The 15505-nt window shown below is 34.2% G+C and overlaps 1 protein-coding gene across 1 annotated transcript; it reads right to left on the reverse strand.

Annotated features, from left to right (window-relative positions):
- Positions 1-665: 665 nt before the first annotated feature.
- LOC108199580 (calmodulin-binding transcription activator 4) lies at positions 666-14270 on the reverse strand. Its single transcript, XM_017367466.2, has 13 exons — positions 14018-14270; positions 13532-13657; positions 13320-13435; positions 12698-12786; positions 12476-12521; positions 10068-10512; positions 5523-5671; positions 5120-5210; positions 4812-5041; positions 3361-4043; positions 2068-2665; positions 1169-1465; positions 666-943 (listed from the first exon to the last, which is right to left on the reverse strand). Exons 1-13 carry the CDS (start codon positions 14034-14036, stop codon positions 848-850), a joined length of 2985 nt encoding a protein of 994 aa, XP_017222955.1. The 5' UTR covers positions 14037-14270; the 3' UTR covers positions 666-847.
- Between the last annotated feature and the right edge of the window lie 1235 nt (positions 14271-15505).

The raw sequence follows: 15505 nt of genomic DNA on the forward strand, positions 1-15505 counted from the left end.
CTAATTGTTTAAAGAATTTTATCAAGGGATATCGAAAAATAAAATAAGTTAGTTTGATGAGAGGACAGCTATACTCATAAACAAGAATATCGAAGATAAAATGAGTTTGTTTGATGAGAGGAGAACTACAGTCGCATAAACAAGGATAAACAAGGACGGATGTAGTAGGATACAAGAGAATTGATCCACTCCCTCATCTAGAAATAGGTTTCATATAGAAATAGGCTTCATATAGGGGTATCTTCGATACAAGAGAATTGATCCACTCCCTCATCTAGAAATAAGGTTCATATAGAAATAGGCTTCATATAGGGGGTATCGAAGATATAATAAATTTGTCTATAACAAGTTTGTTTGATGAGAGGACAAGTACACTTCTCGCATTAATAAATTTGTCTATAACAAATTTGTTTGATGAGAGGACAAGTACACTTCTCGCATTAACAGGGATGCATGTAGTAGGATACACGAGAGACATGTGTTCCTTATTTATTTATTTTTTTATCATTTTTTCACCATTCCAAAATTTGCAATGTTATAAAAAATTTCTACAAAATTTAATATTTTGAATTTGAAAATTATTTAAGTACTAAAAATGTGCTAAAATTTATATTCTAAATCCGTCCCTGCGTATGTAGGAGATCGCACCACATTAATACCTTAGCTGGTTATCATATGGACTTATTTTCAAAGTACTGAACACTACACATCAACTGTACAGCTACAAGCCTTACATGCCGACTTAAACCAACCAAAAGGAACCCAGAGCTGAGAATACAGGTGCCCTAGTAAAAACTTAGTTTAAAAACTAACTAAAGAAGCTAGGAAGTTTCAAATGTACAAGAGACTAGTATGTGCCATCACTTTCCATGTTGGACATATCAAGAGAAGTCGATGCTGCTTCTCCTGCTGCCGCAGCATTTGCCGGCCCTCCAAGTTCAGCCTGTGTTATATTTATCAAGTCAGTATAGTATAGACCATCTTATAGTATAGCTATATAAACTTACTGGATATTTTGTTGGTTCAGAAAATTCACTATAATGAGAATGATAATACTAAAAAAATTTGTCCACTAAGACATGCAATGAGATTAAAAGATATAGTTTTGTACTCCTAGATCAGATGTATAGCAACTCATATGACTAGAAAGATGCAAGCCATGGATAACCTTAGCTTGGCGATATTTGTCAAGCATGCGGCGATATTGTTGTCGTGCCTCTGAGGATGTGACCATCGATAGTACCCTTGCCACAGCTTCATCAATACTCAGTATTTTTTGTTTACGAAACACTGTCACAATGTCTTCATCTTTATCTTCAATTCCATCAATTGATTCTGATTCATTCCGAAATCCTCGGAGACCAACTCCTCCTCGTCTCCACCTTAAAACAACCTTTTCCAGAATACCAACAGCCCAGCAGATTACCTTATAATATTTCCGAACCTGATGCCCTCTGACATGAGCCTGCCAAAAAGAATCTCGTATAAGGGAAATATATGCAGAACACAATGTGCAAATCAATATGTTGGTTAAATACAAGAAAATGCAAAAAAAAAAAGGATAAAAAAAGTTAAAGTGATTATTGAGTCCGGTTCGATGTGGACATCACAAACCAAAAGTAACCTTAATGACAACACAGTATATAACTTCCAATCCATATAGTATGTGGTTTAAGAAAGCGTTTTACAATAAGTATCTACAGAATGTTCGCCTGAAACAAAGCAATGTATTTAACTTCCCAATGTCGCTCGAGTTGAAGGAAATTTCACAAAATTGTGCAACTTCGGGAGGAATACTTCCTGGATAAAGGCTGGATGTAAATGTTTTCGCCGATCAGAGTATAATTAATTTTTGAAATAGTCTCTAATTTGTCAATTTTTCTGTAGAAAGGTTCCAATATGGCAAATTTCCTGATTCTTGATTTACATACAGAGTTTAGAGCCCGATAACAGGTGACTGAATCATTAATTTCATCTTACAATTTTGAAATTCTGATTTAAAGCATGTTTGTGACTAATACCGTAATACGTATAGAACATTAAATGTTCAAAAAATATGTAGCTTACCTGTATCTTCACAACTTTTTGGCGAAATGCAAGGAAATCCCTACGACTTTTCCATCCACGATATTTCTTCTGTATAGATAAAGCAGCATTATTGTAATCACGAGTGTTACGGAAAAACAGTTTTGATGCAGCTGAAAGACTCTGTGCATCATTTGAGAGGAGACTGTACTGATCTTGACTATCAACATTAGCCATAAAAGCTGCAGCAGCAGCTTCTTTTAATTTTCTCTTCCTGAAAGAATGGGCACGGAAAGCAGCTTGAATACGTGCAGCAGCCTCAGCTGTATTTCGTACTGCAGCTAAGGAGTCCCTAAAAGACTGCTGATCCTCAGATGTTATTGTACTTATGTCAGAGATGCTATTTATAGTTCTTTCTGCTTCTAAACTAGCGGAGTTTTTAGACAATTCACTTTCTGCTATAGTGAGGGATGAAAGATGGCTTGTTAGTGACACCTCAGAAAGATAACCTGCAAGACCCAAGTATCCATATTCCGCAGCAATGGATGCCGGTGTTTTACCAGTTGGAGCTTCTTTGGTAGGATCAGTAACAGCCTCAGCTGAGGCACCAGATGCTATGAGAGCAGCTACCATTTCCTCTCTAATACAGAAACAACATTTCAGATGGATTACATAAAACTAGCATCAACTTGATGCGTCCATTTGCAGCAAAATTCACCAAATTTCTTAACCAGTGTTAACTGGACCCTACTATCAAAGAACGGGAAGAAAGGTGTCTGTGGGCGATGGGGTGACTGAAGCATAGCAGACTAGATGTGCACTTTGATTTACAATATGAAGTCTAGAGTGAATCTTTTAAGTAATTACAAGTTCCTTCTAATTTAGCAGTATCTACTTAACATGTCTTATACATTGTTCTAAAAATAATCAAGTGGGACAAGCTGATGATCAAGCACCTTTTTTTTTCTTTTCTAATTCTGTAGTTAAACTATTAATTTATCAATTAGATACATAATTGTAATTTTGTTTATCTATTTATTATAACCTAGTAGCTAAAAGTAGCGTATAATTGATGGATTAGATCATATTACTTTTATTTAATTCATTGACTTACACTATAATCGGCCTAATGCTATCAAGTATATTTCGTTCACACCCATGTCAGTTAGCCCAGCCCTTTAGCGAATTTTCCTTTGGCCCTAATTACCAATAGGTTCCTAGTTCAAAGACAATGGTGAATAGTTTTATTTTCCCACACAGTTCTCAATACCATGAAAAAGAGTAGCAGAATTAAAATAAACATAAACCACATGCCAGAAGGAAAGCAACAGATACCTCCCAAAACGTGCAGCCCAATGGAGAGCGGTAAAACCATTAGTGTCACGATAATTGACATTGACTCCAGAATTCAGTATTGGTTTCAAAGCCCATTCATAGCCCATTCCTGCAACCATGTGGATTATACCTTGCTCTTTCTTGGAAAAGGAACCTCCTTGCAGGTCATTTACTTGCTGCAGTCTTGAAGAAAGCCATTGTTGCAACTTGTCTTTCAGAAGTTCTTGAAGAAGCCAATTTGCTATGCCAGAAGAAGTGCAGTTACCAGCTAAAAGAGACTCTATAACCCCGCTCCACAATTCTTCATTACCTTCAACGTTCCCTAGCAACTCAATTCCTGATCCAGAGATTTCCCTTTTAGATATTAACGGATCAGAAAGAAGCATTTGCACGAATCTGACAAGAAACAGAAGTTCTTCAGAATCCTTGCTTGCTTCTGCTTCAAGCAATTTACTGTGAGGCAAACTACTCGGACATTCACGGTACTCAAACTCCCTGACTTCACTACAAGATTCTCGATTGCTAGAGGTAAGACATAGCGTAACTTTTCCAGGCAAGCTAGGAGGGGCTTGACAACGAATAACACCATCGTGAATAATCTGAACAGGAACTTCAATTTCACCAAACATACAGGTCCAGACATGATCTGATGGATCACAGAGAAATGATCCAATAACAATAACCTGCAAATAGGAACTTGGCTTTAAATAAGATTTGAACTTTCACAAAGCAACTAATTGACACTAGATGCCTTAACTAAAGAATAAAACAAATCTTTTAAGTGGAAAATGACATACTAAAGTACTAAGTTTTTACTAAGAGAAATTATAAGATGCTACATTTTAATTGATTAAGTACATTTGAGCAGCACCTGAGGACATGATTGGTAAATTAGCCCAGAAATGAAAAAGAAAACAGACAGAAACCAAACCCTACCCTGTGCTCAATACTTCCAATTGAATATAATATCTTTCAGAATAGGATTTTTTGATTACATAACCTGATGGTTTTATGGGATAATAATTATATTATTAGTGGTGTTGCATTTGCCTTTATCATAAATTTTTTTTTATCAGAATTGCGATCAGGTGACTAATATTAACAGTTTAAGACCTGCACTTTAATAATGACTAATAATCTAATATCACAAATTTTTTTATGCTGCTCTGCATCATTAATACTAAATACATAGGATTAGAGATAAATAGGATTCACCACATAATATAAAAGGGCTAGATACCTTAATAGCCTCATGGCTCATGGTCATGGGCATAATCCCATTCAGGCAATATTTCATGAACACCATGTCACCCTCACATTCAATCATTAAGCAACCAGGAGGCTAATAGTAACACCTACCATTTTGCTATGCTATTGTATATCATTAACATTAAAATTAAAGGATTGAGCACATAGCTATAATGGGATTAAAAAAAGAAGAAAAGAGATACCTTAGTAGCCTCATGAGCATAACCCCATTCAGGTGATATTTCATGAATTGTAAATAGCTGCTTTTGAGAGACAGTCAAACTTGGATTTTCTTCAAGAGGCCTTTCTGTTGGAACTTGTTCAAATACTGTTGAATAATGATCAGAGTTAATCCCGTAGACATTCATCGAAGGGGAATATGTAGCAATTTTGAAGTATTCAGCTTCTTCCGGCAGCAGCACTGAAGTTGGACCTGTAATAAAGTTTTAGAGATTTAGAATTCCAAAATTCAGTATACTCAGATAAATCATCAGGATTTGAGAATCAGTACAGCTAAAAGTATCGTTTACAGCTAAATCTGCCCATTCAAAGCTTTCTTCCTCTTCAACTGGCTTTTTACTTGACGGAGAAAGGAATGCTTCCTGTTCAGAGAACGAATATGTTAACATAACCAAGGGAATCGAGCATGATAGGGTTGGTCAAAGCATTCCCTTCTACAGGTATGATTATAGGAAACTAGAAAATATTGAGGACAGGAATCAGGATACTGAGAAGACAAAGGCATGTGCAAATATATTTTCACTTGCAAATTAAATTTAATCTCTATAGCAGCAATCCATCTTATAAAGAAAACTGAACAGAACAAAAAGGTAGTACATAATCATAAGATTACAACTTTCAGTAAATTAATATATGTATGCCGACAATAACAGATAAAGTAACAGGTGTCATACATTCTCATTTGGTATGTGCAGATGTGTCTCTTGTGACCCAGCAGGTGCTGCATTATTATAGGAGCCTAGCAATTCATTCAGAATCGCATTTTCTTCATTACATGAAAAGTCATCCTCAAACGGTTGCCAATAGTGTCCTTTGCCATCACCTTCAGTAGAGTACCCATCAGATCTTTTGCTTCATTATCATATTCATATTGATCAACAGAGTAGCAGTGCAAACAGATAATCATATAAAAATCAAGCACAAAATCTTATTAAGTCCTCACTTTAGGGGGGGAAAGGTTACACAGATGAATAAGTTTTAACAGCATGGTTATCTCTGCACATGAAGGTACCATCTCCAATATACCAAAACCTAGAATATGTCTCAAATGTAAAGTCAATATCCATACTTTAGAATTTAACTAAGTGGAAGCTAGATCATCATTTATCATGGGATTTTTTTTTTTTTTATTTGATTAGAAGACTATGTGGCCATGAGGTCCGTTTGATATCCAAAAATTGCTCAGCAACGGTCGGACAAGTGGGGAATGATGAATTGGTGCTAGCTTACAGATGCCTCACTGAACAAAAGTTTCTGAATCTACTAAACCAAGAAATTCTTACAAAGGATATATATGTGTGTGTGTGTGTGTGTGTGTGTGTGTGTGTGTGTGTGTGATATAGGCAGTGATTCAAGTGAGAACATATTATTTCTAAGAATAATGAGATCAGTTGTTCTGCACCTTTTAAAAAGTGCAGAACAAAGATTTTGGAGATTTTTCACTTTTTGAATGTTGTATTGTTCTGCAGCAGCACAATAGTGTTCTAAGTGTTCTCATGCTCAAAACTGTTCTCTATAGAGCGTGACCCTATATATATATATATATAGAGAGAGAGAGAGAGACTTACTCTAATACAAACCTCCTTATTCTACAAACTAAAAACCCACCTCAAATATCACTAAATTCTAAAGAACATATCACTAATATCTACACCTCCTTCTCCATCTTCCCCGCCATCTCCATCTTCACCTCAATCTCCATCTCCGCCTCCTCCACCTCTGCTGCTGCCTCCTCCTCCACCGCCTCCTTCACCTCCACCGTTGTTGCCTCCTCTTCTCCACCTCCTTCACCTCCATTGTCGCCTTTTAATGGCAACCCCAGTTGTTTTCCACAGCTCCGGCGAAGCTACGCCACCTGAAACTACAGCTTCATCCGTTGTCTCCTTCCTCCGCCATCTCAGCCGTCTCCTCGGCCCCCCGCCTCCTCTGCCGCCCTGCTTTTGCCTCGACCCATCCCCTCCATGCTCCCGCCCTTCCATGTCCACCTCCACCGCTATCTCCATCGTCGTTATTGCTCCCAGAATCGATAACAAGCACAAATCTAAGCATAGATCTGGAGGTTTCACTGACTGCTGGAGATTTTCACCAATTTTTGCAACACAAATCACTAAATTCTAAAGAGAATATCACTAAATTATATTGAGAATATCACTAACTTGTATTGGTTTTTAGTTTTTATTTTAAAGGTGGTTTGTATTTGATCATGAGCCTATATATATATAGGCTCATGATCAAATAGAAACCACTTTTAAAATAAAAACTAGAAACCAATACAAGTTAGTGATATCCTCAGTACAATTTAGTGATATTCTCTTTACGATTTAGTGATATGTGTTGCACGAATTAGTGAAAACTTGCGGAAACTGCCCAGAATTTCTGAATCTGTTCTAGTTGCCGATTCAGGTGGTGGTTGCGGTGGTGGAGATAATGGAGGTGGAGATGGAGGTGGTGGACATGGAAGGAGCCTTTAGCTTTGTCCGGCAGATTTTTGGCAAAGATCTGGAATTTAAATCGGCATTAAGCTAGATATACGGTACTGTAGGTGAGGAAGACCGAGGTGGAGGTGATGACGAAGGTGCAGGTGGAGGTGGAGATGGGGGTGGAATGGAAGGGGCGGTGGAGGCCGGAGGGGGGTTGGATTTGGTGGTGATATAAATAATGGAGGCCGACATGGAGGTGGTGGCTATGGAGGGTCGGGCGGCATGGAGGTGGAGAGAGTAGCAGAGACTTGGCGGGGGTGGTAGGGTGAAGCTGCCGGAAGTGGGGTGGAGGGTTGGTGGGTTGGAGAAGAAGAAGGAGAAAGTGGGGTTGTTTGAGAATTTAGTGATATTCTCTTAGAAATTTAGTGATAGTTTCTAGTTTCTAGAATAAGGAGGTTTCTATTGGAGTAAAACTCTCTCTCTCTCTCTCTCTCTCTCTCTATATATATATATATATATATATATATATATAGTTAAGTTCTATGGAGTACATAAAAACATTGGAGTATTGGAGTACAAAATCATAATTTTTTAGTTTAATCATAAATAATATCTCTGATTATCCAAATTTATATATAACTTATCATTTATAAGTAGTATTAAACATAATAATCAAATAATCATTATTATCTTTCAACTTTAAAGAGCATTAAGATTATTGTTCTGCTTAAAAGTTATATTGCAGAACATAATGTCCTACGATTTATAAAGGTAATTGTTCTATCTTTTGATTACAATGTTTATGTTGTAGAACATAATCTGCAGGTTGTCGGATGTTTACAAATATTGTAGAACAAAAAAATTAAGATTTAAATGACTAGATTATATTGTATCAATCTTGTACTCCAATACTCCAATATCTTTTGTACTCCATAGAACTTGAATCTATATTATATATATGAGTTGGGTTCTGTGGAGACCCAATTTTATTGGAGACCTGGAAACCCCATCTCCCACCATTGATTTTTATATCTATTTAATGGACACGATTAAAGACATTAATTTGTTTTTGTATTAATTATTACATTGATGCATTCAATACATGTATTTATAATCAGTTAGAGACATATATTGCGTATAATCAAAAATCCCGCACTTCCGTCAACACAGTTGATGGTTACTGAACAATACAAATCTATAAAAAATAATATAGCGGAAGAGAAAATATAATAGGACGACTATGGAACAATATGAATTTAAATTACGAGACAAGAGACAAAATGCAGGACGAGACAAAATGCAGGACAAGTGGACAGATGAATGTAAATTATCACAATCTGAAAAAGGGGAATGCTTGATTAGCAGTGCTGTTCTTACGCAAATGGGAGGAATAAAAAAGTTGCAGAACAAAATGATGATACAGTATTTCAACTGCCTGTCATCGTATGTTATCACGTACGTACACACATGTTTTTGTATTTAGTTAAATGTTTATTAAAATAATGTTTTTGTAGGCCGTTAGATTATAGATTGTTGGACGGTTTGGATGGTGGTCTCCAATACTCCAAGAAAAATAGGTCTCCAAGGAACTTTACTCATATATGTGTGTGTGTGTGTGTGTGTGTGTGTGTGTGTATAGAGAGAGATAGAGAGAGAGAGAGAGAGAGAGAGAGAGTTATATGACCACTATATGGGCAGCATTTAAACGACTTTTCATATGGGAAAGCTTGAGTATATTAGGCTTTGTTCCACATACTCCCACGCAGGGGTGGATTTGCAAGGGAGCTGTGGAATCCATCAATTCTCTTATGAACATATTATGTAGATACAAGTTTTATTTTTTTACTGTAATCCAGGTGCTAGATTCCAATGCTTGCTCTGCTACCAAGAGAACTGAACTGTAGTATAATAGAAATAAATTGGGCAAAAAAAATAATGAAAAAAATTATAAATACAGTTTCTTAACAATATTAAGTATTTATACAGAGTCTGAAGTTGAATGCTCCTTTTTAGAACAATCAACAATGTAATGTCACTGATACTAATAGCCATTCATGCTATTAATTTCATAACCATCACCTAGAAAATAAAACATACTATAAATTCTACATTGAACAAATTTGACATCATTACAAATAAAACTATTATTTATGAAAATCTGACGATGGAAAAATATGAAAGCTCCTAAAATTTTAAACCTAAATGAATATATAATAATTAATTAGAACAAACATTAGTTAATATAAATAAATTTTAAATCTCAAGTGAATGTTTATTAGACTGAATGAGTTTCTACCATAGAATCCACCACTGCTCACATGTTCGCATCTTATAGTTTCTTTTCTGACTAGCTCTAAGATAAATAGAAGTTACATGCAGTGTCAGATGATACACTTATTTACAGGATTCTAACTTGAGCAATTGCAAACTGAAAAATAGTTTAATGATTGAAAAACATTTCAGCTTACTAGAAGGTTCAGATTTGGACATAAGCCATAAAGTTAGCAGCTTAATATGTATTTTAACAAATCTACCACTCAACAAAAAACTTTACAAAGCTTATTGTCGAACAACTAGCCAATCCTAATGCCTATGTGACAAAAGCTCTTTATATACAATTGAAAACTACTAAAGATGTTAGCGAAAGAAGCATATAGATATAGCTAAGCAAACACATTTGTTGCATTACTAATTCTAAAAATCAAATAACTGCTACATTTATGCTAAACTTACTTCAATAAAAGAAAGGCAAACACTTAAAGTTTGCATAATACAATGAGACGTGCGGAAGGCACAAACCTGGAAATAGCTGTGCAATACGATGATCTGAATCATCTTGCAGCTGATTGGGAAAAATAGAACTTTGACCATGTACATTATATTCTGTATCATGCGAGACACCATTATCATCATAGAATGATTCATTATCTCCGGAGCAATTATCTTCTAAGCTTAGCTGCTGTGTGAGCCTTTTCAGTGCTTGATTAATGTCAACCTTCGGTGAACTATATATCTCTTCATTTCTTTCTATTACATCAGAAATATTTATCATATCATTCTTGATGTCTGACTGAAAACTACCGTTTACAGAACCAGGGTTTGATAAAATCTGAATTTGTTCTTGAAACTCTGGAGCAAAACTTGTAGTGCCAGGAACCTGAGTGGTATATGAGCTGGGGCTCTGATTTAAAGTAGAATAAGATCCAGGAGAGGACTGTAAAATGGATCCTCCAGAATGTCTTACCTGAAAATGTATACATGCATTATTCAAAATGAAGCTCTTATATTGCTTGCCATCCCATATTAGTAAGATAACTGGTGAAAGAAGCATCTATTAATCTAATATATCAATCTGAAAAATGCACAATTCACAGCCAGCTTAAATACTAGATTAATACTTTAGAAGCAAGTGCCCGCATACGGGTTTGTTGTTTACGACTCTATACTAATACACTACAAAGAAATAGTAATATCTGATAAGGGTATGTGATGTTGAGCAGGAAAAACATAAACATGATAATTTTATTTTATTTTCATATTACTAGTATATTAGTATACAGATATAAGTATAAATTATCTTATGTTAGATATATTCTTGAATTCAGATATCTGGTAGTAGTTATTCATTAGAAACTTAATATATTGGTAGTTATCAAACTGAAATCCTATTTGTAGTCGGAGTATACAAACAATCTTATTTGGGTTACAATAAAACAAACTTAATTGTATGATTATGATAATTTGACCGCAACTTATAGGCACCAGGAATTAAAGAATAAAATTGAAGTGTCTTCCAAATGTGACAAGTTCATGATGCAAGAAACTAAGATGCAAGATCAAAAAAGGGGAAGCATTGAGACTATAATCTCTGAATTTTATATGAACTTCAAAGTAAGAACAGTCTTAAAACGAATTCGGATGTTCAAGTGGGGTCTGTATCTCCGCCAAATAATGTTCTAATTCTTCTGACACATGACCATGAATAAGTACAAGCTGCCAATAAGGTGAACGTGCAAGAGAGTGTGAATGACGCCAAGTCTCGCCCTGACGACTTCAACAGGACTTTCCCTAAAAGTCCACATTGACTTTGTTAGTCCAGAAAGCTTCAATAAAGACAAGTCTCTGGATATCATTTATCATTGCCTTCCACAAATTCATTCCGTCAATTATTTGAGGTTGCTCTGCCTCTCATGCATATCTTTTGTATGGGGTCTTGTTAATTTGACATTATTCACTTTTAAACTTGGGGATGGAATTATTATACAAGGACATGTAATCATCATACATAAATAATATTACTATTAACTAAGTAATATTATTAGGAGTGATCGCGATGCGGGCGGTGAGGTTTTTCTCTAAAACAACAAACCAGACCGCATATGCGGTTTGGGTGAATATTCAAACCGCAACCGCACTGCGCTAGCATAAAAAACGCGTAAACCACACCACAAAAATGCGGTACAGTGCGGTTTGCATATTTAAGAATAAATATTTTTAGTTGAAATTATGAATAAATTTAAATATATGATAATTAAAAAAATTATAATAAATCTATATGATATTTATCATTTCAAAGCTATAACAACTACTAAAAAATATAAACAATGTAAATAAAATACTAAAGAGCAGTAAGAGACATATAATAATAATATAATTGTTTTATGAAATTTGGTATAAAAGTAATGCTAGATTAATAGAATAATAATTAACTATTATTTGAAGAGCTTTAACAAATACATACATAACATAATTATAAATAATATACATATGTATATCATATAATTTTATTTAACAATTACTAATATATTTATATATGTTATTATATTGTGGTGAAGTGCAGTTTGAACGACACGAGTAAAATGTCAAACCGCAACTCATACTGCACCGCGCCACAAAAATTAAAAACCGTATTTTGCGGTGCGAGCGGTTTATGCGGTTTATTTGATCACCCCTACTTATTATCTACTTATTCTGTGGAGATATGTTCTATCCCTATTTTCAACCCTCTTAACCTTGGCATGCATCAATATGCATTTACATACAAGACCTTTTAGGATCATAAATATTCCTCAAAGCATATGGAAAATAGTGCATTCCATTGAATTTTATATAAAACTTCAATAATAGCACAAATTTCACAAATATTACAAAATCAAGATAAGGACTGAAGAAAAATAATAAGTAAAGTTTTCATGATGACTTTATACCTCCGTTATATCCCTGTAATGAACAAGAACAATGTGCTCATATGCCCTGCACAAATCAATAAGAAAAATAAGGAAAAAGACCTGTACCAAATGATTATAAAGAATAACAATTTGACAATGGTTCGAGTTATTCAGATAATTACAATATTAAAAATTTGAAAATGGTTATAATTTCACTCCAAAATAACAATCTTAAAAGTTGTAGCAAAATGAGCAACTCACGGTTCTAGCATCCAGTAACTACGCCTTTGAAAATTAGGATTTAGCTCTCCATGTGCATAATAACAATTTAAAGCTTCAGCATTTCCAACCTGGACAAAACAGAAGAGGACAGGTAAAATGTGTGTCCCTATTTCCTGGGATAATAGACATAAAAAATAGACCACTGACTATGTACAGAATTCAAATACATCAACGTAATCCAGTAGCAGAGAATAAAAGAGCCACCACTTGATTTTTTTAAGCAAAGTAGAATCCTTACAAATGCTCATACTACACACACAATTAGAGTGCTGGGTTCTTAATGTTGCACAAGATTATTCTTATACCTCTCTCCCTCCCTAAATACAATATAATCACACAATATGAAATTTGATTTTCAAGTCAAATCAACATGGCTCACACAGTTCACTACTTACAGTGTAATACACATGTAAAGTTCACATTCCTGATCTGCGATCATATTAATCCATATTAGAGGGTACAATGAGAATAATTTAAGACATCTGTTTAACATTATTGATAGGTTCTCTTGATAAACACTAAAGCTATGTAATATTGTTTAGGCTTGTTAAAACCGTATGATAGCTGCTAATAGTAATAAACATGAAGCAGCGCAGTGAACCTTTAAGCGTTCATGTGCTTCTCCAACTGTTCTTCCATCCTTCTTCCTGCGCCAGCTATGACCGTCTTTACGAAAATATCGAAGAACCCTTTTGTTAAAGAGAAAGAGCGATCCACCTGGAGACATAAAAAGCAACATCCATAAATTTTAGCTGAAGAAACTAATAAAATGTTTTCAGTCAAAGACAAAGAATTATAAAAAGAGGACAGTACCAGGTGGCTTTTGAAGGGGCTTATCAGTGAGCTGGCTATCCTCATAATTCTTCAAAATAAAAAGAACTTCCGGGGGCTTTAACCACCGGTGTTGGGCTTCTTGGACCAAATCACTAAGGTTGTAACCTGAAACTCAGCATTGAATATACATGATCCCGATAATTATCGCTAAAACAAACCAAAAAGGCCGAATTCTGGAGACAAAATGATAAAATTTGCAAAGGCACATGTTCATATCATTTTGGAGTAATTGAAGCGCATAACCAATCACAGAAAGCAAGCTGTTGGTGTAAATATAAAATCTTTAACACCAACAATTCAAATTCAGCCAAAAATCTTGAAGGGTATCACACAGCTGATCAATACTAGTAAACACAATCCACTCTCCAACTCAAATTAATTACACATGTAATTAAGCAAAACCCAATTAGCAAACAAGTAGGAAAATGAAGAACAATAATCAGGAAAGAGAGGATAAGCCCAAACCTGAGTGTTGCATCATCATGATGCTAGTTGTTGTAGTGAAAAGACACTCAGTCTACTCAGAAGGGGAGAGATCAGAACAAGGGGAGGAGTTGAGGGTAATTATAAGTTGAGTTAGAGATGATCATCATAAATTCAATTATAATTGGGCTATTATTATTTGTTTATGTTGAGTTGAGCTTGAGAAGACGCTGTTGTGTTATTACCAGGAAGGAAACGGCCAAAACAAATGTGTAACGCGCCCCACACATCCCCTGCTGTTGGGCGCTTCGGGTCCGCGACTTTGTATTTTATTTTATTTTTTACTTATTAGTCACTTCATTTTACCATGTCATCACTCTCAAGTTAATCGGTTACTTTTAGGTTAATTTCAAATTTATTATTCTTGTTATATTTCCTCCGTCTCATTTTAGCTGTTTTTATTTTTTTACACGTTAAAAAAATCACATCAAAACATAATTAATTTTTATATAATTTATATCAAATAAAAGTTTGCATCCTAAACTTTTATTTGATATAAGAATTGAACTTTTTCATTAGGTGTAGATATTATTTTTTAACACCTCAATATACATGTTAAAAAGTCAAAGAGGGAGTATTAGATTGTAAATTTATATATGTATTTCAGATAGTGTCTAATATCATTATTAATATATTTATAATAAATTTTAACTAGAACAAAATACGTGAAATTGGGATTTGGATTTATATTCTAGTTACATAACACAAATTTAATTTAACCAACATAAATCTTATTCAATATATAGTTAAATTATAATGTAACATAAGAAAATGATTCGCTTTAATAATTATATGAGCCGGAAATTTAACTGAAACTAATTATAAAATATCATATTTAATAATGACCTAAAATAGTCATATTCGAATAAAAATTTATCCAAACATGATATTTTAATTTTTTTTTTTTTTGCTTTATTAATTGCATTAGGCCAACATAATAACGATATAAGACTATATTTTACAATATTATTATTTATTGATGTTTGTAAATTGATAAATTTATTATAAGATTTTGAGTAATGTTTTTTCCGAGTATAATCACTCCCTCCATCCCATTTTAATTGTACTGTTTTGACTTTCAACGTTCAAATTGACTAATTTTTGATCAAGTATAAAAAATAAATTTGTTATTGTTTTAAAAAACTAAAATTTACATTTTATAGTACATTGTTTGTACTTTATAATCACATAATTTTTTTTCTTTTAAAATTTAAATTATATGTGTAAATCTCAATCAAAAATTAGTCAATTTAACCATTCAAAGTCAAACGGGATATTTAAAATGGAATGAGGAGTATAATTTGTCGTAATGATGAGCACAACGCAATTCCAAGCATGGAGAAGTTTTTTCTAATAAAGTTTTGTTGTTGGGTTTGATATTACTGTTCAGATTCTAACAAAATTATGTGTGACTTTGACTCATTTGCAGACTTGAGTTGATTCTGATATTTTTAAACAAATCCCAGCTAA

Source organism: Daucus carota, chromosome 8, assembly GCF_001625215.2.
Source record: "Daucus carota subsp. sativus chromosome 8, DH1 v3.0, whole genome shotgun sequence".
In the NCBI taxonomy this organism is placed as follows: domain Eukaryota; kingdom Viridiplantae; phylum Streptophyta; class Magnoliopsida; order Apiales; family Apiaceae; genus Daucus; species Daucus carota.

Excerpts from the sequence above, each read along its gene's own strand:
- LOC108199580 (XM_017367466.2), bottom strand. Across the intron at positions 5,672-10,067 it reads TATTGCACAGCTATTTCCAG|GTGATGGCAAAGGACACTAT; the intron begins GTTTGTGCCTTC and ends ACTCTACTGAAG. Across the intron at positions 2,666-3,360 it reads TGGGCTGCACGTTTTGGGAG|AGAGGAAATGGTAGCTGCTC; the intron begins GTATCTGTTGCT and ends TTTCTGTATTAG.